The sequence below is a fragment of the Phoxinus phoxinus genome (assembly GCF_949152265.1).
Source record: "Phoxinus phoxinus genome assembly, chromosome: 15".
NCBI classification, from domain to species: domain Eukaryota; kingdom Metazoa; phylum Chordata; class Actinopteri; order Cypriniformes; family Leuciscidae; genus Phoxinus; species Phoxinus phoxinus.
In genome coordinates this window covers 34,140,073-34,165,563 of record NC_136890.1, presented here as the reverse complement: position 1 = coordinate 34,165,563, position 25,491 = coordinate 34,140,073, and the positions used below count along the sequence as shown (strand labels likewise).

The window sequence follows — 25,491 nt, the reverse complement described above, 5'->3', positions numbered from 1 at the left end:
AAGGCGGGCGATGACGGTGGCGCGAAAGTTACGTAATCAAACCGTCTTTTGTGTTTTAGCAGCTGTCTCCATACAGCGCGATGCATTGAAACCCTTTAATTATTGTTTTCTTGTGATAAACGCCCTTGTGTATGGAACAGCTGCAGTATTTTGACATAATCTCCATATTTCGCCTCACTATCTTCAGCTATGTCTATCCGATTGTGACTTAAAAACTTTTTTTTTTGCCCTATGATGTCCATATTGTATGCTATTTATAATAACATTTATATTATTATATACTTTAATATTTATAATAACCCTTTTTTTCTCAATAGCACCTTTAACTGTACACCTCAAAACGCTTTACAGAAACAAATAAAACAAAAATACACCATATAAAATAATGCACAATGAAAAATTGATACATTAAATTAAAAGCTACCATAAACAAAATATTTTTTTAAATAAGAAATAAGACATTTTACTCGCCTAATCTTGATCATAAAAAAAATCCAGTTTTAATTTACAGAAGATTCTTTATTTAGGGATTAAATGATTTTGTCAAAAAGTTTTCAAAGAATAAACCCATGTTTTTTTTTTTTGTTTAACAGAATTGCAATTATTATTTTCGGCAGATATGCATGCATTAAATTCTCTGTAAAGTACATTTAATCTGATTTAGCTTTTCAAACTGTATAAACAAGTATTGACTTAAAACTTCTTTGGCCCTATGATGTCCATATTGTATGCTATTTATAATAACATTTATATTATTATATACTTTAATATTTATAATACTAATATTTTTTTCTCGATAGCGCCTTTAACTGTACATCTCAAACCGCTTAACAGAAACAAATAAAAATATAATAATGCACAATATAAAATTAAAGCAACAAAATACACCATATAAAAAAATGCACAATGAAAAATGTATACATTAAATCAAAAGCTACCATAAACAAATATTTTTAAAATAAGATCTAAAAATGCTAAGATATTTTACTCGCCTAATCTTGACCGTTAAAGAATTTCAAAGTTTTAATTTACAGAAGATTCTTTATTTAGGGATTAAATTATGTTGTCAAAAAGTTTTCGAAGAATAAACCCATGTTTTTTTTTACAGAATTGCTATTGGTATTTTCAGGAGATATGCATGCATTAAATTCTCTGTAAAGTACATTTAATCTGATTTAGCTTTTCAAATTGTAGTATAAAAGTATATCAAGTCTTGAATTTCAATGGCTTTTGTTCTTACGATTTTTAAAACTTGTATTGATTGCCATCACAACAAAAAGTAAATAGTAAATTAAATATTTCAGAGCTGAGCAAGCAGAACTATGTTATATTTACTATAGATATTGTGTCCAAAAGCAAATCTGATTAAACCCTTATAATAAATCAATACAGTAAGAAATTTAATGACGTTCAATCATTAAACACAATGTAACTGCAGAAAGGATTTATTGAAAGGGATATGACTCAAATCCTTTCGTATTATATATATATATATATATATATATACATACACATGTGAAATTATCATGATTTAAATTTGATCATCAAAATAAAGGTATGCATTATTTACAGTAAAAAAAACAATCTATCAAATTTCAGCTTTATATACAGCTTTCAGTCATGATTCACACTCGATCATTTACAGTTAATAAAGTACTAGAATTAATAAAGTACTAGATTACAGTATTAAAAACAATATTAGTAATGCATAATAACAAAGGCCGCTTCTGACACTCATGATATTTACAATGGGATAAAAAGTCTAACTTCACAGATGCTTAAAGCTTTCTCTGATAAAAAAAAAAAAAAAAACTCATTTTTTTACTGTTTATAAAATAAAAATGCTGATTTTTCAATGAACACCGATTCCTTGTTGAATATGGTTGATAGTAGATCACTTGGACGGACCCAGAAAGGAAGTAAAACTGGCGTATAACATCAGTGGCGTCGTGTTTCAGCGAAGGAGAGGAGCTCGAGCTTTGGAGACGGAGTTACTGCGAACACAAGAGATGTTTAAACACCACACCAACACGTCAAGAACACAACATGCACACGCTATAACGAGTCAGTTCAGCCAGAGATGTAAACTCTGTCAGTAATGACTCTTCCTCATGTTGTTCCCGTCAGACTCTCCTTCATCTTCGGGACACAAATGAAGATATTAGTGATTAAATCTGAGAGTGTCTCACTCCTCCAGAGGCTTCTGTTGTGATTGAAACTTGCCGGCCCAGAAAGTTAGTAAAGACGATGTTTAAAATAGTCCGAGTGACGACAGCGGCTCAACCTTCAGTTTATCAAGCGGCCAGAATACTTTTAGTGCGACTTTATTCAACTCTTGATGTTCTTCTGTGTGTGTCTCTGAGTGAGTTCTGTAGTGTAACAGCGCAGCGCTTCTGGGTTGTACGTCAGAACGGAGGCTCACGATTGGCCGACGCTGGTCATGTGTGTGATGCTGGCCAATCGTGAGCCTCCGTTCTGACACATTGTCTTTACCGTATTTTCTGGACTATAAGTCGCATCAGTCAAAAAATGCGTCATGAAGAGGAAAAAAACATATATAAGTCGCACTGGACTATAAGTCGCATTTATTTAGAAATTTATTTCACAAAATCCAAGACCAAGAACAGACATTTAATCTGGAAAGGTTATTCAGCTCCACACCAGCACACAGAACAACAGCTGAATAGTGTCCGGTGTGTTAGCGTAACACATTATCAGTTATTCAGCTCCACATTAGCATAAAGAACATATACCTGAGGCTGAATATGCTAAACTAACATTAGCCAGCGAGTCCAACAAGTTACCGGTCAGCAAGCTCACCAAGCTCCCGATCTCACTCCTCAACACTGGATACATTGAGTTCTTCCTCTGTGTCGCTTCTGAACGACTCCGCTAACTAGAGCGCCCTCTCGCGGCTGTAGACGGTAGTGTTTTCTCTTGGTTCCTCTCAGTCAGTATGAATTAATTTTGATATATAAGTCGCACCTGACTATAAGTCGCAGGACCAGCCAAACTATGAAAAACAGTGTGACTTATAGTCCGGAAAATACAGTATTTTGGGAGTGAGACACTCTCAGATTTAATCACTAATATCTTCATTTGTGTCCCGAAGATGAAGGAGAGTCTGACGGGAACAACATGAGGAGAGTCATTACTGAGAGTTTACATGTTTGGCTGAACTAACTCTTTAAAAGCTGAGGAACGCTCTATAATTAAAAAGAAAAGCAGAAGGAAGCTGAAGAGAGGAAGGAGGTCTGATACCATGGTCGGTGAAAGCGCACCGATGGCAGTGCGTGAAGCGCTCTCCTTCTCCTGGACGGAGACGGTCTATCCCAGCGGCGGCGGAGAGAGAAAACCATTACAACTGAACCTCTGATCCGGCAGAGTTTCACAAGCCCGTTTACAGCCGCCGTTATTAACTCGTCTTTAATGCTCACAAGTTTGATTCAGATTCATGCTCACCAAAGCTGTGTTTATTTGATCAAAAATACACAGTAAAAATGTGAAATATTATTATAATGTAAATAATCAGTTTTCTATGTGAATATACAGTCAAGTGTAATTTATTCCTGTGATCAAAGCTGAATTTATCATCATTACTCCAGTCTTCAGTGTCACATGATCCTCCAGAAATCAGTGTAATATGATGATCTGATGCTCAAGACACATTTATGATTATCATGTTCATATTTTTCTGGCTTTTATTCAACTTTTATTCATCAAGGATGCATTAAATTGATCAAAAGTGACAGTAAAGACATTTATAATGTTACAAAAGAAATAAATGCTGTTCTTTTGAACTTTCTATTCATCAAAGTATCCTGAAAAATAAAATGTATTATAAAAAATCACAAAAATATGAACACTGATAATAATCATAAATGTGTCTTGAGCATCAGATCATCATATTACACTGATTTCTGAAGGATCATGTGACACTGAAGACTGGAGTAATGATGATAAATTCAGCTTTGATCACAGGAATAAATTACACTTTACTGTATATTCACATAGAAAACTGATGATTTACATTATAATAATATTTCACATTTGTACTGTATTTTTGATCAAATAAACGCAGATTTGGTGAGCATAAATTCCAAACTTTTTACAGAAGGCATTACATCTATAAAAACTAGAGCTTTATTAGCATGCAGCTTTAAAAGCCCAAATATATTGACAGATGATCTGATCAGAGATCAGCTGTAAACGGGCGTTCACACCGAGTCATGATGCAGTCGTAATTAGTGCCGGGCAACGATTAATCACATCCACAATAACAGTTTGTTCACATAATATGTGTGTGTGTGTGTGTGTGTGCTGTATATAATTACTTTGCATATATAAATACACACACGCAAATATTTCTTAAATATATGCATGCATTTATATACATTTACATTATATATAAATATTTGATATAATAAGAACACATTTTTCTTACATATATGCATGCATGTGTGTGTATATATTATATATAATAATATAAAAGTTTTAAACAAAGTGTTACCACAGTATTTTTTTGCAGAAACTAGAGCGTTTACTGTAAAGCTGCTTTGAAATGATATGCATTGTGAAAAGCGCTTTATAAATAAACTTAATTTAATTATATACTACTTATATTTAGGATGCGACGACTAGCCCAGCGCTAGTTTAGAGTGACTCATGATGGATAGCATGATAGCGTGCAAGCGAAGACGAGGCGCTCATTAGCCCGTCAGTCATGCAGGGAAGATGGAGACGTGGCGGAGAGCGTTCACGAGCCCCGACCCCGCGGGCTTCTGGGACTTACTGAGCTGAGGGAGCGCACGGCAGAGTAAGTCCTCTGGTGCGGCTTTAAGTGCGCCTGCTGAAGCTACGGTTGGCCATAGAGCCAGCGCTAGCGGCACAGAGCGCAGCGTCCGCGTCACGGGCCACTACGTGCAGGCGGCCTAACGACTGAGCGAGACGCGACTGTGCCGGGCTGGGAGAGGGAAACGTCAGCCGTCACTCACGAGCTCGCGTACGCGGCTGTAGCGATGTAATGCAGAGGCACAGAAACCTGACGGAGTCACTCACCCGCCGGCCCTGCTGGAGCCGCTGGAGCCCAGCGACGCACGGGTCCTCTTCCTCTGATCCGAGCTGCGGGAACCACACGGCACAGAGCAGAGCAAAGATGAGCACACTTCATCATTTAACATTGAAATAAATTCATTATTTGTCAGTAATTGAATACCAATGCTCTGTATAATTCAATCTTAAAGATTTTAAAATAATATATATTTTTTTTTATTAAATACAAAAAATATTTGTCAGTAAATCGAACGACAATGCTATAAATAATTAAATATATATATATATTTTTTTAATAATTTAAAAACAAATCAAAATAAAATACTTGCTTAAAACACATTGATTATTTGTCTGTAATCGAATACCACTGCTCTAAATAATTACTTTTTTTAATGAATATTTTAAAAATAAAAACAAACACAAATTTAATACAAAAAATATTTGTCAGTAAATCGAACACCAATGCTCTTAATAATTAAATAATAAAAATTAATGAATATATATATAATAAAAAGATTAGTCAGTAATCAAACACCAATGCTATAAATAATTAAATATTAATAATGTAGGTAATTTAAAAATAAAAACAAACAAAAATAAAATGCTTGCTTAAAACAAATTGATTAGTAATCTAACACCAATTCTCTAAATAATTAAATCGTAACATTTTTAATTAATATTTTAAAAATAAAAACAAATAAAAATTAAATACAAAAAATATTTGTCAGTAAATCGAACGACAATGCTATAAATAATTAAATATTTAAAAAAATAAATAATTTTAAAACAAATCAAAATACTTGCTTAAAACACATTGGTTATTTGTCAGTAATCGAATACCACTGCTCTAAATAATTAAATACAAATTTAAATTAATATATATATAATAAAAAGATTAGTCAGTAATCAAACACCAATGTTATAAATAATTAATTAAATATAAAAAAAATTAATTAAATAAAAACAAACTAAAATAAAATACTTAAAACAAATTGATTATTTGTCAGTAATCTAATACCAATTCTTTAAATAATTAAACATACATTTTTTTTTTATAAATAATCCTAAAATAAAAAAAATCTAAATAAAATACTTGCTTAAAACAAATTAATTGTCAGTAATCGGATACCAATGCTCTAAATAATTAAATATTAAACATTTAAATACATTTAAAATGAACATAAACATAAAATTTAAATAAATAACATTTATTTGTCAGTAATCGAACACCAATGCTATAAATAATTAAACATTAAAAATGTAAATAATTAAAAAATAAATACTTGCTTAAAATATTTTTTTTGTCAGTAATCGAATACCAATGCTCTATTTATTTAATTATTAGATTGAATTATTTAAAGTAAAAAAAAAAAAAAAATGTAAACATTAAAAATAAAATATAAAAAAAAAAGTGAAATATTTTATTTGTTTTGCTACATAACGTGACAATGTGAATATGTTGATTATTTTATATTATTATTGATATATTAAGTTAAAATCTCAGCGGTTCGACTGACTAAACAACCCTTGTACAACCTCGCATACGCAAAATAATTATGTTAAAAAGGAATATGTCGTCGCCCTATGATAGAGATTTGGCAAAAATAATATTTCCCGTACTTCTTTTAATTACAGAGTACACAGTTTTATTCAGACAAATAAGAAGTTACCTTAATGACTTTGATGTTGATTTGGTGTGAATTGTATTTTCTTCCAATCTGCAAGTAAAGAAAAAACTAAATTTCATAAAAGCATTCTCCACAGCCGCCGCCAAATCATAAACAACGTGCATTTGTACGGTCATTCAGCAAACTTAATTATTGAACGCAAAATACATAATTTCTGTGGATTTGGCCATTCACGCATTCCATAACGCAACATTTCCAGCAGCATTCAGCTCATAATCTTCAGAAATAATCGTGCCGTCAGCTTCATTGATCATAACCGAACTTTGTGAGATCGCGATGAACTTTGATGATTGACAGCTTTTTAGTGATCATAGAGGAAGTGATTACACTTCAATATGCATTACATTTCATATTGTTTTGATCATTATGGTTTTGCTGGTGCTATTAAAAAGCTTTGTAAAATGTATAATGGATTTGGGTGTCGTTTTAATATAGAACATGGTCCATTTAAGTTTATGTGTATTATTTTACACAAAAACTTTGTTTTATCCCCTTAATCGGCACCACTTTTTTTTTTAATAAACATGAAAATGCACATTCCACATTAAATGGTTGTAATTCAAGAATGCTTTGGAATATAGATGTAAGATTCTTGTTTTAAAGAAGACATTTGGCAGATTTTTGTAGAAGTGAAATAAGTTAAAGTTAAACAGAAAAAAAGTTATAGAAGTTTGAGTTTATGAAAATGTACAATGTTAAAAAATGTATTATTCATATTTTATATAAAATATATATTTTCAAAACCTGGTGAAATCTAATAATGCAAAAAAGTTGAAATGTTAGGTTGATATCTCTTGAAATGAGCGTTCAGTGAGATGTAGTTTGGGCGCAGTACCACACTTCTCCACTAGTGGACATCACTGCCCATATAAGGGCGCCTCATCTCCATATGTGGTTTGAGTCTGAACCATTATTTTTACAATTTTCATACAATTTATGAAGTACACATCCTATTCAGAAGTAGTTTTGGAAGTTTGGCAGATTTAGAAATGAACTCAACCTCTAAGAAACACAGAAGATCCCGTATGTGCATTATAGCTCGCTGCCACATCACTAATGCTGAATCTATTATTATTATCTTTATATTTAAAACATTTTCAGAGCTTTTTTTCTAAAAGAATTGAACGGATGCTATCTTCTGAACTCTTGGCATGAAAACAAACGGAGGTTTCTACCATTCTTTCATGATTTTTCATGTTCATCAATATTTCAAAATAAAGGTTTAAAGTTTAATTATTTACGATTGCTTTGGTTGAAGGAGCATGTAAATCTTAGCATTTAAGATGCTAATATGTGCTTCTGCTAGCAAATAGCTAGCTATAGTCTATTAATTTAATTATGCGTCACTAAAATAAATGAAATATTAATGGATGAATGAATAAAAAACACCTGAATCATGTCAGGAAGCCTTTAAAAATTCACTTTGAGATTACTTAAATTGGGTCGCTTAAAATGACTTAATTCCATGATGTTGAAGTTACATGAACAAATTATGTTTCTTTAACGTAATCCAGTTATGTGTGACCTGTTGACAAAGTTAATTAAAGCCAACATATATATTTTGAGTTAAGTCGACAGCATTGCTGAGTATTTTCTGTTTAAAACTGCAGTGAACCAAAGACAGTCTCAAACACACGGTTTGAAATCGCTGGTGTTTCTGACGTCACACACTACCTTGACCAATCAGATCAACGTGTGATCGTCCACCAGTGGATCTCTGAGTGAGTGAGTGAGTGGAGGCGGGGCTCATTTGCATATTCATAGAACCACCACGTATACTAAATGAGGCAAGGGTGTCGAGTTACATTCAAGATGTTTTAAGCTATTTTCAATGAAAAAAAAGTTTAAATCTGCGATTTTGGTGATCAAAGCGGAGTTTTAAGAGATACTATTGACTACAGGGGGACTGTTAGTGGTTATATTCAACATTAAGGCGAGACACGGCAGGCAAAAACATCGTTTTTTTTCACTGGTCAATTATGAGATTTTGGGCTATTTGTCTTCAATAACATCTTTCAGACTTGTGGTGAAAAAAAGTCCAAAATACACATTTAGTCTTTATTTTACTAACTTTGTCTATTTGCGTCTGTAGATTTCTCAGAAATTCAACAAAAGTTGCCGTTATAAATCATCCTGATCCGCGATCTCTGTCTGCTCCGTCATCACACATGTCTGTGAAGCTCTCTCTCTCTCCTGTACAATGCTGTCGGATCCAAATATGGTCATTTCCTTTTAATCAGCAGCCAATCGTGAAAGTACAATGGGCATTTAACTCTAAAAGCGAAATCTCATTGGCTGATGTCAATGTCTGACACCGTGATTGGTTCAGATGCATCAGGTGACGCGCTCTGACACTCAGATGTGTGTTTTTGACTGTTTTTCTGTTCAGTTAAAGGCCATAAATGCTGTGTTTATAAGTTTTGATGTGATTTATGTGGTTTGTATTGTTGTTGCTAATTATTTGATAAGATATTGTGTCAGTAAATAGTTGTTTCCACTAAAAAAAGTATGATTTTTTACATTACAAATCTTTAAATGCCTTTTTCTCAAAATGGGTTTTTTGTCATTCTCCAGTGACACATCTCAGCCGATGTACACCAAACTCTCCAGTTATACACTTAGCAGTATTCTGAAGATATGTTCAGAGGGATTTGTTAATAAATCATTCCTGGCCGGATTTATGTGACATTTTAATCCAAAAAATATGGCGTAAATTGATTTTCTTAAGGCTATGGACAGAATATTTAGATTTCCTAGGTCATGAAAGCATATCTCCTGAAATCCCTCTGAACATCTTTCATCATCTTGTGTGTAATCAAAATGAAAAAATTATTTTGCACCTGGCTTTATCATATGTTCAGATCTATCTACCGAAAATATATGCAAAAGTGTGCATATTTAATGAGATAATACCTAATTTGCATAATTAAACATACAAATTTCAAAAACTTGTAATACATTTTTTTATGAACTTGTGTAAGTAATTAACTGAGGAAGTTTCATGGTGATATCTATTATTTTAAAATTGTACCCTATTCACCCGTAGTGTCTCTCCTTAAGCCACAAATGCTGAAAATGGAGCTTATCGTTTGTCCAAAATCAAACCGAAATGTTCCTAAAGGAGTAAACCAATGCTGTATCTCAGCCTGGCGTCAGTGTTCAGGACACCGGTGATGTTTGTGAAGGATGATCCGTCGAGACACTTACAGCGTTCCCAGTCCAGAGCAGGGCTAAGAGAGTGACGGGAGAAATCATTTACAATCCCACCCCGTCTATACAGTAATGGATGGAAGGGAAGCCAAACAACATCCAGCAGAAGACAACGCTACAGAGAGCAGAGAGCAGCAAAGCTAGCGGCCATCTGAACACAGGGGCGAAATTCAGAAACACAACACACAACAAGGAAGACAGACAGAAGTCTTTTCCCATCACTGCACACTGGATGGATCCGTGCTCAAAACCACATTTCTGCCTCATTACAACATGAACCATGTGCTTTAAAGTGCCCTTATTATACTATTAAAGGGACAATTCACTTTGAGATTAAATGTTGGTGTGTTTTATCTTCCTGAAGTGCATCAAGATGTCGGTGTCTTTGTCTCCGCAGGAGTTTCAATGTTGATATTTTTAGGTCAAGCCGTTCTTGTCTGTCAGTCATATAATGCAGGTCTATAGGCACTGTCTCCAAAAGCATGCAGAGAAAAGTCCACATTACACAATTCCCCATGGTAAGTGCACATTGATGGCCTAAGACACGAAACAAGCGGTGTGTGTGATAAAACCAACAGTATTTATATCGTTTTTATCTCTTTTACACAACCATGTCCATCTGATCTGTTTACACCGGATTTCTTCCCCGGAAACTAATCTAACCGCCTTCGATTGGACGTTGCATTTTTAAACTCAGCAGAAACGCGTGTGATTGGCTGCACGGCTCAACGTATGCCTTTGATTGGCCTGAACAATGAAGCGAGTCGTGTGTCAAGATAGAAGGCTTACAAACTGGGAATAAGTGAAAACTCAACACTCCCGGATGAGTTCGCGCGAGCTTAGGCCATCAGTGTGCACTTACGATGGGGAATTGTGTAATGTGGACTTTTCTCTGCATGCTTTTGGAGACAGTGCCTATAGACCTGCATTATATGACTGACAGACAAGAACGGCTTGACCTAAAAATATCAACATTGAAACTCCTGCGGAGACAAAGACACCGACATCTTGGATGCTCTTCAGGAAAGATAAAACACACCAACATTTAATTTCACAGTGAACTATCCCTTTAAAGCTCCTAATGTTGTTTTAAAGGTCTCCTATAATAGAAATACATGCATTTAAGGTAAAAAAAACACTAGTTTCCTCCTAATCTCTCTAAGCCCTGCCTCTCTGAGAGCTGCTCTGCTCTGATTGGTCAGAAAGCAAACGCTCATTATCATATCTGAATCTCAGCTCTTGATCACAGTGATACGAACAGTAACGATGGCGTGGGTTTTACCGTATCAATCTCAAAGTGGATTTGCTTTGTCAGCAGAAAACAGCGTCTTCTCGACACGAACAACACGAACCGAACTCTCCCAGTCTCAGATACACTAGTGTTTGAGGGCGGGGCTAAGAGACGCTGTTCAGCCAATCACAAGCAGAGGTTGACATTATGCAAATTAGTTAAACCTACGCATGTTCAGAAGGACGAGAGAAGCGGTTAAGAATCGACCTTCTTTAGGGAGATAACTTCATTTCTATGTGAAATTTCTACATGATATATAATAATTTATCTGCACTTTGACCTTTTTCGTTCACAAACAGCTGCTATATTACACACTACATGAAAGATAATATCCCAAAAAGCATAATAGGGGCACTTTAAACAAGGATTTAAGGAGTAAATGCTCTTTATAGGCACTTTAATATTACAAAACTTAAGCCTACAAACTAAATTTAGATGCAAAATGAGTGTAAATCAACTGTAAATCTAATTCAATCTGTGTCTGTGTGTGAGATCAGATCCAGTTTACAGTGCAATTGAAAAAGACGATCAAAGCAAACTGGCCACAGTGTTCACACACTTCATGCATACACACATCACCAAACATCATCATGCAAAGCCAAGACTTTTGTTAGAACATCAAAAAAGGACTGGAGATATATTATAAGAAAGGAGCAGAGCAGTTCGTGAAGCCGGACGGCCTGATGCACATCAGACTTTTTTTTTTTGAGTGTGTGTTGAGACCCCATTTACACACTTCCCAAAAGAGTCTGCTGGAAAACTGGCTTTGGTTTCTCAAAAATAAAAAATAAAAAAACACGTTCTCAGTGAACATGGAAGCAAAACAAAGGCACTGAATGAAGACCTGCGTCAGCCACGTGTTGGTCATGATGATGAGGTCACAGACTCACCTGAACGTCACTCTGCTACCGTTTCAAGGACACACAACAGTCGGGCCACAGCGAGCCCAGAAAACTGCAGCACTTTACTACCATTCGCCTGCTGTGTGTGTGTGTGATAAAAGGCTTTTGGGGTCTTTCTCGTCTCGCCAGCACACTCATTAACAGGAAGACTGACGTTTCTACACTCTAAACATGCCGTTAGTCTACGTGAGTCATGCACACACACACACACACACACACACACACTTAAACATCCATCATCACCGGAACACCAGTATTATGCAGATTATCCGGTGGGGGAATCGACTCGATGAGTGTGTGACGCGCTACACATCCACTGGCGCGCGTTCATTTCCTAGCTAAAGCGGTGATGTCACTGCTATAACGCTACTGTATCATATTTGATATGGACATTTGGCAGATTTTTGTAGAAGTGAAATAAATTAAGTTAAAAAGAAAAAAAAGTTATAGAAGTTTGAGTTTATGAAAACGTACAATGTTAAAAATTTAATTATTCATATTTTATTAAAAAAAATATATTTTCAAAACCTGGTGGACTCTAAAAATGCAAAAAAAATCAAAGCCAAAAATCTGAACAAGTTGTGTTTGAAATGTTAGGTTGATATCTCTTGAAATGAGCGTTCAGTGAGATGTAGTTTGGGCGCAGTACCACACTTCTCCACTAGTGGACATCACTGCCCATATAAGGGCGCCTCCATCTCCATATGTGGTTTGAGTCTGAACCATTATTTTTACAATTTTCATACAATTTATGAAGTAGACATCCTATTCAGAAGTAGTGTTGGAAGTTTGGCAGATTTAGAAATGAACTCAACCTCTAAGAAACACAGAAGATCACGTATGTGCATTATAGCTCGCTGACACATCACTAATGCTGAATCTATTATTGTTTTCTTTATATTTAAAACATTTTCAGAGCTTTTTTTCTAAAAGAATTGAATGGATGCTATCATCTGAACTCTTGGCATGAAAACAAACTGAGGTTTCTACCATTCTTTCATGATTTTTCATGTTCATCAATATTTCAAAATAAAGGTCTGAACACGCCTGAGGAGTATGAACATATTCTTGCTGCAAACTGATAAATTACGGCTTCTCTGTAGATTATTTTGAGAATCAGTTACCAAATGTAAACTAGAGATTGTAAGCTTTCAAATGATAAAAGGTTTGTCAAGATTAGTTTAGGTTTAACATAGGATATTACTGTTTTAAATATGTAATGGCTGTAAATATAAGGGGTTAAATTGTTACACATCACCTATAATTCAGATCTCAAATGCATTCATTGTATCTTTTCAGCAATAAAACAACAACTAAAGCTCACAAAAAGCCTGGGAATTTGAAATAAAAGTTTCCTGAGATCATAAGCACGATGCTTTATTAACGGTTGCACAGAGCAATCACCGAAGACTTGCAGGAGCCGAGCCGGTTTCTCCAGCGCCAGTGGACACGCACCGCCAGGCTCGATGGACACGTGTGTGTGTGTGTGTGTGTGACGGAGAGCAGAGGGATGTAATGGAGAAGAACTTACGATAGTGAACCCGTGGACGCTCTGGACTGCCGCTTGCTCTTCAGAGCTCGTAGTTTATCGCCTTGCGTGAGACCGCCACACTCCTCTTCATCTTCCTCAGTGTGCTGAAGAAATCAACAACACATCTGGTTAAAGCGGTCCCATAATGCCCTTTCACAAGATGTAAAATAAGTCTGTGATGTCCCCAGAGTGTGTGTGTGAAGTTTTAGCTCAAAATCCCCCACAGATATTTTTATATATTATGTTAAAATCGTCACTTTTTGAGGGTGAGCAAAAACACACTGTTTTGTGTCTGTCCCTTTAAATGCAAATGAGCTGCTGCTCCCGGCACAGGGGGCGGAGCTTCAAGAGCTCGTGTCCTGAAAATTTCTAAAACTTTCAGCCTTTTATGTTCAATCCGGAGTCAGACAATGATGGAGAGACTCGAGAAGAAGTGACACATGTAGAAGAACAGGACATTTCTGAATGGTTAGTTGATGAATTTATGTAGATTATGTGTAGTTATCTTCTAGTCATTAATTAGCATATTCTGTCGTGATAATCTATAAATCGTGTTCCGGGGGCGGGGTTTATGTAAATTATAGGGTTGGTGATGTCACTAACGGGAGGAATGTCGTGTAGTTCCTACCAGCCGTTTGTTGTAGTTCCTAAAAAGCGATTTCTTTAAAAGCAAATATCTCCCTTTGCTCTGAACTTTGAGCGTTGTAACTTTGCAGATGTTGTTTATGATCAAACACAACATTACACACTAACTAAAACTAGAAAAGTCAAATCATAATCAAACACCCCTTTAATAACCGCTCGAGCGACATGTCTTTTCCTGGCTAATTGTGCAATTATTTGCCATTAAAGCAACAAAGTTGACCAAACTTTACGCTGTTGGTCAAAACGCACACATAAACTGAATTGACCGTTCGCAAAGACCCGCCCCCCTTAGTTACTGTCGCTATGTCCGACAAGCTACGCCGCTCTCACACACACCATGTTCTCACGCAGTGAAAAACACACCGCGGAGCAGAGAGACACTCACAACACACAGACCAGGTTACTTTTGATATTAAACATATTAAACAAAGTCTCACCTTTCAAATTTGGTAATTTTTTTTAAAGAAACTGAAACAATAAATAGCGTTTTGTGGCTCTTTAATGTGTCAGATCGCCTCAGTTAAAGCCGCTCGTGAACCGATCATCTTCTAGTTCATTTATAGCATCAAATAAACATGAATGAACATCAGAAGGAATGTTGTTTTAACCGCGGAGAGACGTCAGTACACTCCGCTTCTCAAGCTCAAATCCTCCAGCGGTAATCTACTAACTCTCCTGACCGCTTTGGCAGACAAAATGGCGGATGGCGAAGTATGATTGGTCAGATCACCTGTCAATCAAGCTCCCTGCGTAGAGTCAATTGCTAGTGTAGTTACTCACCGTTTCCGCGGCTGTTTTCCGCTGTGAAATGTTCTTGTTGGTGCCATTGATGGAAATATCTTCCACTCCGGACAGGATTCCGGCCACTGCCGCTTTACTCGAGCCGTTCTCCTGCTCGGTTACACTCCCGCTCCGCCGGTACAGATCGCCCTCTGCCCAGAGACTCGGCTGCTTTCTGTCGGGTTCAGACGCGCATAAACTAGCATTAGGCCTAGATTGGTATATACAGTACTGGTCAAATGTTTGGAATAAATACGATTTTTAATGTGTCTGAGAGAGTCTCTCCTGCTCACCACGACTGCATTTATTTGATAATTTTTTTACTTAAATATTATTATAATGTAAATCATCAGTTTTCTATGTGAATATACAGTAAAGTGTAATTTATTCCTGTGATCAAAGCTGAGTTTATCATCATTACTCCAGTCTTCAGTGTCACATGATCCTCCAGAAATCAGTGTAATATGATGATCTGATGCTCAAGACACATTTATGATTATTATCAATGTTCATATTTTTGTGGAAAATGATACATTTTATTTTTCTCAAGATTTTTTTGATGAATAGAAAGTTCAAAAGAACAGCATTTAAATAGTTTGTAACATTATAAATGTCTTTTACTGTCACTTTTGATCAATTTCATGCATTCTTGCTAAATAAAAGTATATATATTTTTTAAAACCTTACCCAAACTGCCATAAAAATATGAACAGTTCAACATTCATAATAATCATAAATGTGTCTTGAGCATCAGATCATCATATTACACTGTATTCTGGAGGATCATGTGACACTGAAGACTGGAGTAATGATGCTGAAAATTTACAGGAATAAATTACACTTTACAGTATATTCACATAGAAAACTGATGTTTAAATTGCAGTAATATTGCACTATTTTTACTGTATTTTTAATGAAATAAATTAAAAGCATTAATCTAAACTACGGTACTCCCAACCGTTGACCGGTACATTATCTACATAGCTGTGGATTAAAGCGTCTGCAGAATCACCCACTCCTCAACGAAGTTCTGTTGAGGTCCAATGACTGATCCGGGTCTGCAGATCCTGATCCATGCGATGGCCTCGGCTGCGGTCAGTCTGAAGTGCTTCATCATGTAACAGCCAATCAGAGTGCCTGTTCGGCCCAGACCCGCTGAAACACACAGTCTGTTAACATCTCTACTTTATGACATTGATAACTCAATACTGCTGCCCAGGAAGTATTAATTTCTGTATTATTATTTTTAAATATGTGACCCAAACCCAGTCTGGAGCCGCACGGGTGTATCTGTGGCGATATCAACTATACATTGTATGGGTCAAAATTATCCATTTTTCTTTTACGCCAAAAATCATGAGGATATTAAGATCATGTTCCATGAAGATATTTAGTAAATGTCCTACCGTAAATATATAAAACATGTATTTCTGTGAGTGAATGCAGCACAATCGTGAACATAAATGCACAACTTTAAAGGAGATTTTCTCAATGTTTACATTTTTTTGCTCCTCAGATTCCAGATTTTCAATAGTTGTGTCTCGACCAAATATTGTCCTATCCTAACACACCACACATCAGTGGAGAGATTATTTATTCAGCTTTCAGATTATGTGTACATCTAAATTTTAAAAAATTGAGCCATGTGTTTTGTGGTCCAGGGTCACATATATGGAGCTACACTTTTATTGGTAGCTGAAATATTTAATAAACAAACAAGCACTGTGAATAATTTTCCGAATGACACATTTTCATTCTGTATATACAAATTCTGATAACAACCAGACACGTAAACATCAATAATCAATATACAAAAATCAATATATAACAACACAGGAAAGATTCTGTGCAGGTCTTATCCATGTAGGAACATTTTTCAGTATATAACGTCTATATCGCAGAGTCGTGATGTTTATTGGCTCTACTAGAATATAATTATTGTCCCCATATTCTCCATTGTTGCCGCTCCTCTCTTCAGAAACGCTCGGTTTAGTTCAGGCTTCGTACAGAAACCATAAAATTAAATTTAAGGACTTCAAGCACTACTTTTTGAGTTTTCAAGAACTACAATCACTTATTAAAAAAGGTAAATAGATTTTTTTTTTAAAGGTATACATAAAGTGCAGCACATGCAATGACTGTGGAAACTTTAAAAAAAAGATATCGCTTGTCATATTCAAACTGACGTGTTTGGGAAATGTCCCGCCCCTAATTACCATAACCGCCAGTTTAACACACTACTAACTAACTCAACCAGGCCCCGCCCCTTTATTCTGCATATTAATTATTATAATGAGGAATATTGAGACGTGTTCGTTCCCGGGAGAAACTCAAGACTACAATGGAGGCGTTTCAGGAGTTCAGAAACACTGACTCTGATATAGAGGAGAACTGGAGCGTTCTCGTCCTCAAACAGCAACACTACACACTAGAAACGAACCAAACCTTTGTTCAGTTTGATCCGGACCGAGACGACCTCTTTTCGTCGGACCTGATTTCGTCTGTTTGGACCGGACCGGTTTCACACCTGTACTTTAGATTCGGATCAAACTGAAAAGTCCGAAAATCCGGACCAAACAAGATCGGTGTGGAAGGGCCCTTAGTGTGCATAAAACCAGCATTAGGCGCCGAACCTTTGCAGTGCACCGCGACGGCTCCGTCAGCGCTCTCGCAGATGCTCAGGAACCTGGTGACGATGGCTTCGTTAGGCGTACTGCCGTCCACAAAGAACAGGTCGTGGTGTTTGAAGCCCATGTCTGTGAAGCGCTTGGCGTCGTACATCTTCTTGTTGAGCCGGATGATGTTGGTGATGTTGTGCTTCCTGAAGTACGGGAAGTACGCTTCAGGGGCGTGGAGAGGGTATCCTAGCGGGAAGAAAGAACTAATGTATATAAATCTGTACGTTTTACACAGAACTATCAGGACATTTTAATTCTGAAGTGTAATAATCCTTTAAAGTATTGGTATAATGTGAGAACAAGTGAATCCATATACACACCATTCTCAATTTTACTCTTTGGATGAGGACCGCTGAACGCCAAAAACTTCCCTGGGATTATCCAGTTAAAATCTCCATTTTCTGCCCGCTGGAAAAAAATATTAAAGTCATGAAATCAAAATTAACAATTGCTTTCAGAATAAGTTCCTCTTGCAGCAGCTCTTCTCTTCTCTGATGATGTGGGCGGGGCAACCTGTCACTCACATGAGATCAGCCAATAGCAATTCACTCGGATAAACGGCACTTTCGCAACTTACCTTTAAAGATGAGATTTAACTTTACTCTTTTATATTTTACAGTGGAAACTCACCTCATAATGCTCATATTCCTCCACATTAAACTGTGAGAAATCCAGCCAGCCGAACTGCAGAGCCTGAAACACAACGCATGCGATCAGTGGGAATAGTGCACAGGTCTGATGAAGCTGCAGGATCTGGATTACCTTGTGAACGCCAAGTAGACAGTCAAGAATATTCAGATTGTACATGCAAGTTCCAAAAGACGCGTCTCTGTTGAAATGTAACGGAAAATTAAATCAGAGATTAACAGAAAAATAGAAACAATCCAAAGGAAATGAGATTTAAATAGGCTATCTCATTCATTTTTATTTTTTCTGAGGTCCACATGCAACTTCTTGTGCCAGAAAACTTGTGCCAGATACCTCATAATAATATGGATTTTCTTGAATAATATAGGAATTTTTTTTTATTATTACCGAAAAGGAAGATACGATGCATTTTGAGAGACAAGAAGGCTGTACGCTTCTTCTGGTGTTTTCTGTAGATGCATTACCTAAAAAAAAATTTAAAAAAAAGGAGGACAAACAATAGTGAGCCTTCAACATCTGGAAGAACTATAAGCACATGTTATAAATATGTTTGAGAATTTCATCAGATTGCACTTCCCTAATGGTGCGTTCACACCGTACGCGAATAGCGCGTCAGGCGCGAGTGATTTCAATGTTAAGTCAATGCAAAGACGCGTTACTGTGGCGCGAATGAGGCGTAGAGTGCGGCGCGGTAGACGCGAATACGCCTCATGTTCACGAGAATTGAGCATCTGGCGCGTTACGCGCGAATGATTTTATGTAGTGCTTTTTGTGCATTCATGCGTTTCACGCGAATTCGCGTTTGACGCCCGAGTTGAAAAATCTGAACTTCTGCGCCAATTCGCGCCGCGTTAACCAATCAGGAGCCTGCTTGCTGCTGTCACGTGGTGAAGTGACGTGTAAACGGGGGCAGGCCCGCCTTTCAGATTATAATGTCATTTTAAATGTTTGGCCTCAATAAATTATTTTGTAATGCCTAAATGCCCGCGTGAAAGAAGGAATGACATTGTTCAGATGTTAACTATGAATGTGACACTGAACACTTGCAGTCATAGGCTACATTTCTGAATGAGATGAAGAAAAACTCACATAAAGAAGTCGTTTGATGGACATTATAACGAGTCATTACTGTATTTTAACGTATATGTTTCATATAATAGAACCGAAGCTATAGATTGTGAATTTAAACATTTCTGGATTACCAGCGGCAAACGTCAGGAGGACTAGCCGAGGTGAGGCTGCTCCAGCGGGTTACATGAGCGCTGAGCGCCCGGCGATCGCTGGATCTCACAACTCCGAAACGTCAGATAATATTTTTTAAATAGGCGCTATCTTTATAAATAAACCACAGATTTGAGCTTTAAACAACTACATTCTCGACTGAACAACTCTTAAAGCTACATTTTGTGACACAATAACAGTAGTATTTTAAAATTTCCCGCCTAGCACTGGCCTCTCCCAGAAGAAGCAGATTTCCGCTTTTGACGCGCAAATGCATTCAAAATATTCAAGCGTCAAACTAGACAAAATAGAGTGAATTTGACACTCTATTCACGTTCGGTGTGAACGCACAGTAAAAGGAAAAATAAACAGTAAATATAAAGTCGGACTGGGAAACTCACAGCATAGGAGCCGATCAAATACGCAGCATTGGCTTGTTTCTTTCTGTCCCCACAGGTATAAAACACAATTTTCTTCTTTGCATGAACACAAGACTGTTGGATTAGAAAAGAAAGCACACATTCAAAAGCAAATCTTTGAAATGATTCCAGTGAATCAAACATTGCATTGTTTACATGGAAAGACTGGGTTTAGTCGAACAGTGCAACGTTGCATTTTATGTGCCAGTGTAAAGCAGCGGCATTACCTTCAGCTTCTTGTTGAGCTTGCAGCAGAAGCGATAAAACATGGCCAGGTTGAGCGGGCCAAAGTCCGCATAGAAGCTGTTCAAATAGAAAAATCAAAGAGGTCAATGATAAAGATCTGGTGCAATCCACTGGAAACTATACAGGCTATTCTAGTGGTGAGGAACTCAACACAAATGTGTTTTTTTGTCTTGATTATGGGATAGTGAGAGTTTTTCTTTCCATTGTTGTAGTACACAAAACAAGTTTACATGCATGCATGAATAAATACATACAGTATAAGTTTACAAATGTATGCATGTATAAGTTTAAAAATGTATGCATGTATAAGTTTGCAAATGTATGCATGTATAAGTTTGCAAATGTATGCATGTATAAGTTTGCAAATGTATGCATGTATAAGTTTGCAAATGTATGCATGTATACGTTTACAGATGTATGCATGTATAAGTTTACAAATGTATGCATGCATACGTTTGCAAACTTATACATGCATACATTTGCAAACTTATACATGCATACATTTGCAAACTTATACATGCATACATTTGCAAACTTATACATGCATACATTTGCAAACTTATACATGCATACATTTGCAAACTTATACATGCATACATTTGCAAACTTATACATGCATACATTTGCAAACTTATACATGCATACATTTGCAAACTTATACATGCATACATTTGCAAACTTATACATGCATACATTTGCAAACTTATACATGCATACATTTGCAAACTTATACATGCATACATTTGCAAACTTATACATGCATACATTTGCAAACTTATACATGCATACATTTGCAAACTTATACATGCATACATTTGCAAACTTATACATGCATACATTTGCAAACTTATACATGCATACATTTGCAAACTTATACATGCATACATTTGCAAACTTATACATGCATACATTTGCAAACTTATACATGCATACATTTGCAAACTTATACATGCATACATTTGCAAACTTATACATGCATACATTTGCAAACTTATACATGCATACATTTGCAAACTTATACATGCATACATTTTTAAACTTATACATGCATACATTTGTAAACTTATACTGTATATGCATGCATAAATACATATGTGCATCAATGCATCCATACATTTGTAAACTTATGCATGCATGCATTTATTCACATATATATGCATGCATAAATTCAGCCATGCATGCATATAGATGCATTCATCCATAAGTTTACAAAATGTCTCATTGTACGATATATAGTGAGAATATGGAGGAAAAAACAGCTAAATTTTAGTCAGAGGCCCAAACTGAGCAAAAATATCTACTGCAGAAACTTTCAGAAAATGCATATAAATATCAATCTCTGTCAATAATATGTCTTGGCAAGATTATATTTAAATTCTTAGTTTCATAATCAAAGCTATGTAGCTTTAAAACATATAATGCAATACAATGATAATTTTACACCTTCCTCAAAAGCCTGATGATCATATTTGATATTCACCAAAAAGACCAAGAGCTGAAGGTGGACGTTTTTACAATTATACTAATATGATTTATCACAAAGAGGCCTTATCACTTTTTAAATATGATAATGTAGCATTCATGTCCCTAATAATGAGCCATAGACTGTTTTAAACGTAAACCTCTCTTACTTCTCATAGGAGAGCTCTTCATCTATGCAGAAACAGTGTCTGTCAGGAGAGCTCTTCACCTTCTGATGAAGAAGAGCAAAATACAGCTGATCTGAAAAACACAGAGTGCACATGATGAAGGAAACCAGACTATTCTGTGATCTCGAGTCACAACAACAGATGCATCATCATCTCCACGCGGTCCATTAATGTAAACACATCTGACTGCATCTATTGGTCCGAGAGATTTGAATCCGCATCCCGGAAGTGAGTTAAAAGACAAACACAGTGAATTCACACAGACTGATCCGGACCACACAACTAAAGTACATTTAAAAACGAAAATAAATCACCTTTAATGACCTCGATGCAGTTTGACAGATCGCAGGTTTCTATGAAAACGTTGTTCCGGTGCATTTTTTAATCTTGGTTTAGTTTAAACTAATTCCAAACTACATTTACACATACAACAAAAACAGTCCAATTTTCGTCGACACTTTTATGAAGAAATTGAGTGTCGTAGGAAATTAATACGACAGGAAAGTAAAAATACTTAATGTTTACGCGTTGAACTTGAATTAAAAACTAAGATAAATTAACACAATATAAACGATTTGACTCTATTGAAACGGAAGTATATAACGTTACACAGCAGAAGCAGCGATCTTTCTCTCTTGCTCCTGAAGTCCGAATAAAGTTCACGTTTAAAGCCAACGCGACGTTAAAAGCTTTTCCGGCACCTGATTGGTTCACAATCGCACCGCTGACACGTCAATCACAACTAGGCCCCTCCTTACAGAATTTAAACGGTAGAGAAGGGAATATGCGAGGCGCTGATTGGTCAAACGAGACTATTTGTAGGATTGTTCTTAGTGTATTTCTTTGTTTTAAAACACACTTTCATGACTATAACGTAAACCAAAAACTTAAATTGTAACGTAATTACGCACATTTGTCGTATAGTCTATAATTAATGCAGATTAAAAACATTTTCCGGTACCTGATTGGTTCACGGGCGTACCGCTGACACGTCAATCACATCAGACCCCTCCCTCCACAGAATTTAAACTAAACAGCAGGGAGTATTCGACTCTGATTGGCACGCGGCCCAAGCCGTTGCTAGGAGAGACGCGTCGATTGGCCAATAGGATTAATTTTTTTCTCTCGCTTTGATTCACTAATTATTACACTCATTTTCAGTGATTTACATTAAGCGAACAGAACAAAGAAGATGATTCAGCCCTTTAACAAGCAAAATTAGTAGTTAATAGTGATGTTTAAATTACTCTCAGCGGTAATCTCCATATAAACAGCAGTTTAAGTCTGATGTGATCGCTTGTTTCCGTGTCAAAAAGCTCCAAATGACCCCCTGACAGGAATTATAACGCACTACTTCATGACCCCGATGTTGGTTCTACTGTATGGGAGCATCATGGCAGCGGCTGTGGTTTGTTTACCTGTGATATGGACGTAAATATCGCTCTTGGACTCCGTCTGGCCGCTCAGAGAAGCGCAGAGTCTCTTCCTCGACTCGCTCCGTCGCTCGCTCTTGCGCTTCATGCTTCCCTAGGCATGCAAAGATGGCGTTTCAAACGGGAATGTGCGATGAAAGCGCGTTATTGTGCATAGTCCGGCTTGCAACAGCCCCATGCGCTCGCTGCAGACCGAAGTATATTTGAGGCAGTTGTCCTGCGAGTGACGTACGGAAGGCAAGTTTCTAAAAGCCTTGTTGGGAGTGACGTCACTGCGCCACCATCCTGCTGTGCTGCCCAACATACGGGCACTGGCGGAACTTTAACCCGTCACTAAACACACACACACACACACACACACACTCTGAGAAGAAACATAAGATTGCTTTTTAGGATTGTGTTTTTATGATTTCATCTAATTCTCATAACTGTAATTGTAAAACATTAAATAAATCAGATTTATCCTAAAATAGTTAGACAACCAATGCCACATGTCTCTAAAGTTGTGTTCCAAAGTTAATATCGCAAAAATTGAGACGCTTTCGAATGATGCCTATATGATTACTAAAATGTGATATGTGAAAAAGAGCAATAAAAACTCTTACTGGGACACAGTTAACAGACTAAATTGTAAAAAAAATAAAAAATTATGCATAATGGGAATGTTGTATATTAGTCTATAATGTATGCAGATTTATTTAATTATTTCTTATCTTTTGAGTTTGGGGATGAAACTTAACATGGACATATATGGATCTGGAAATAAATGTTTATACAGTATATGCATGCATGCAGATAGGGCTGGTAGTTTGGTAAGAGTTGACTGGTGCAAGAGATGAGGATGCAGACACCAGGGTCACTGCAGCGGATCGGTGTAAAATAGATGCATAGCTGCTTTCTGCATGCATGCATGCATTCATACATTAATGCATGGGCATGCATACATTCGTGCATTCATTCGTGCATACCATGGGCGTAGGTTTAGGGGGGGACGCTAGGTACTAGTCCCAATCAATATTTTAAAATGACAAAATTGTCCCCACCAATATTTGTGAGAGAATTACGAGGCGGCCGCCTCCGTCAAATTAGTTGCCACCTTCTGCTCTCGACAAAACTCGATAGACAGTCACATGCTCAGATACACTTTTTCCACCGTGACGGTTCTATTTGGTTCCTGTGTCCATTAAACATATTACATGCGCTTATTGAGGCACGCGCGCGCGCGGTCTCTTGCTCTCTCTTCCTCTCTGCAGTGCACGCGCTACGCGGTTTGGAGCACAGTCTCTGTCTCGCGGGCGCGCTCGCGATTCCGGGAGATTTTAACTAATTCACGGGCATCAGTGAGCCGCTATCAATATGCGGGAGACTCCCGGGATGTCTGTATTTCTATACTGAAATAATATCGGCATTATTATTGATTTTCATTAGGTACTTTTTTTGGTGCCCCCTCAGCTCTTGGTGCCCTATGCATAGCGCGTGGTGGGAGCGTTGGCGCTGAGCATACATTTAATAAAATTAGGGGGGAAATGCCCTTTATAAAGGTAAAAAAATATATATTCTGATAAGATTGTTTTCCAACAGTGACGTAATGAAACATTGACAATTTAAGTTTGAAGGGAGTAAAGCCTCGGTTTGGGCTATTAAAGAAATGTAATTTTGCCAAAAGAAGAACTTTTATTTTAAATAAATGTTATTTTTAAATCACCCTACTACAGTGTGACATTTTACCATATTATCATGCTTAACACTGATAATTTGAATTGTAATTAATGTGATGATCAGATAATCAGAGAATAGTTTGGGCGGGTGGATTATTTATTTTTAACAGTGGATTCTGGTGACTCAAAGTGCACCAGATGAATGAATTTATCTTTAAAATGTACAAAATTTTCTTACGGGTGGGCATGCCCCCGGACCCCTCCAGAGATACCGAGGTCCATCCACAAAAGTACTGTGGAAAACACAGTAGGCTATATGTTGGTATATGAAAAATACAAGTTAATTATCTTTTTATTAAAATACATCATCAGAATTTTATCAACTCCGCCTAGTTTTGAGCCAGGAAAAAATCCCTGTTGCAGCGATTTGCATCGATTCC

At 36.6% G+C, this 25,491-nt stretch overlaps 1 protein-coding gene across 4 annotated transcripts; it reads right to left on the bottom strand.

Moving 5' to 3' along the window:
• Positions 1 to 1,314: 1,314 nt before the first annotated feature.
• Positions 1,315 to 23,744, bottom strand: cdc14b (cell division cycle 14B). 4 transcript variants are annotated; one of them, XM_079636579.1, is made up of 16 exons: positions 23,379 to 23,744; positions 21,943 to 22,033; positions 20,293 to 20,368; positions 20,048 to 20,140; positions 18,813 to 18,889; positions 18,540 to 18,606; positions 18,408 to 18,470; positions 18,098 to 18,185; positions 17,733 to 17,963; positions 16,116 to 16,254; positions 15,100 to 15,274; positions 13,675 to 13,778; positions 6,723 to 6,770; positions 5,059 to 5,121; positions 3,262 to 3,327; positions 1,427 to 1,994 (listed from the first exon to the last, which is right to left on the bottom strand). In XM_079636579.1, exons 1-16 carry the CDS (start codon positions 23,479 to 23,481, stop codon positions 1,955 to 1,957), a joined length of 1,524 nt encoding a protein of 507 aa, XP_079492705.1. In that variant the 5' UTR covers positions 23,482 to 23,744; the 3' UTR covers positions 1,427 to 1,954. The 4 variants fall into 4 exon arrangements, with proteins under 4 accessions (XP_079492707.1, XP_079492705.1, XP_079492706.1 ...); XM_079636580.1 differs by lacking the exon at positions 23,379 to 23,744 and adding an exon at positions 22,275 to 22,617; XM_079636581.1 differs by lacking the exon at positions 3,262 to 3,327 and having other exon boundaries at positions 1,315 to 1,994.
• Between the last annotated feature and the right edge of the window lie 1,747 nt (positions 23,745 to 25,491).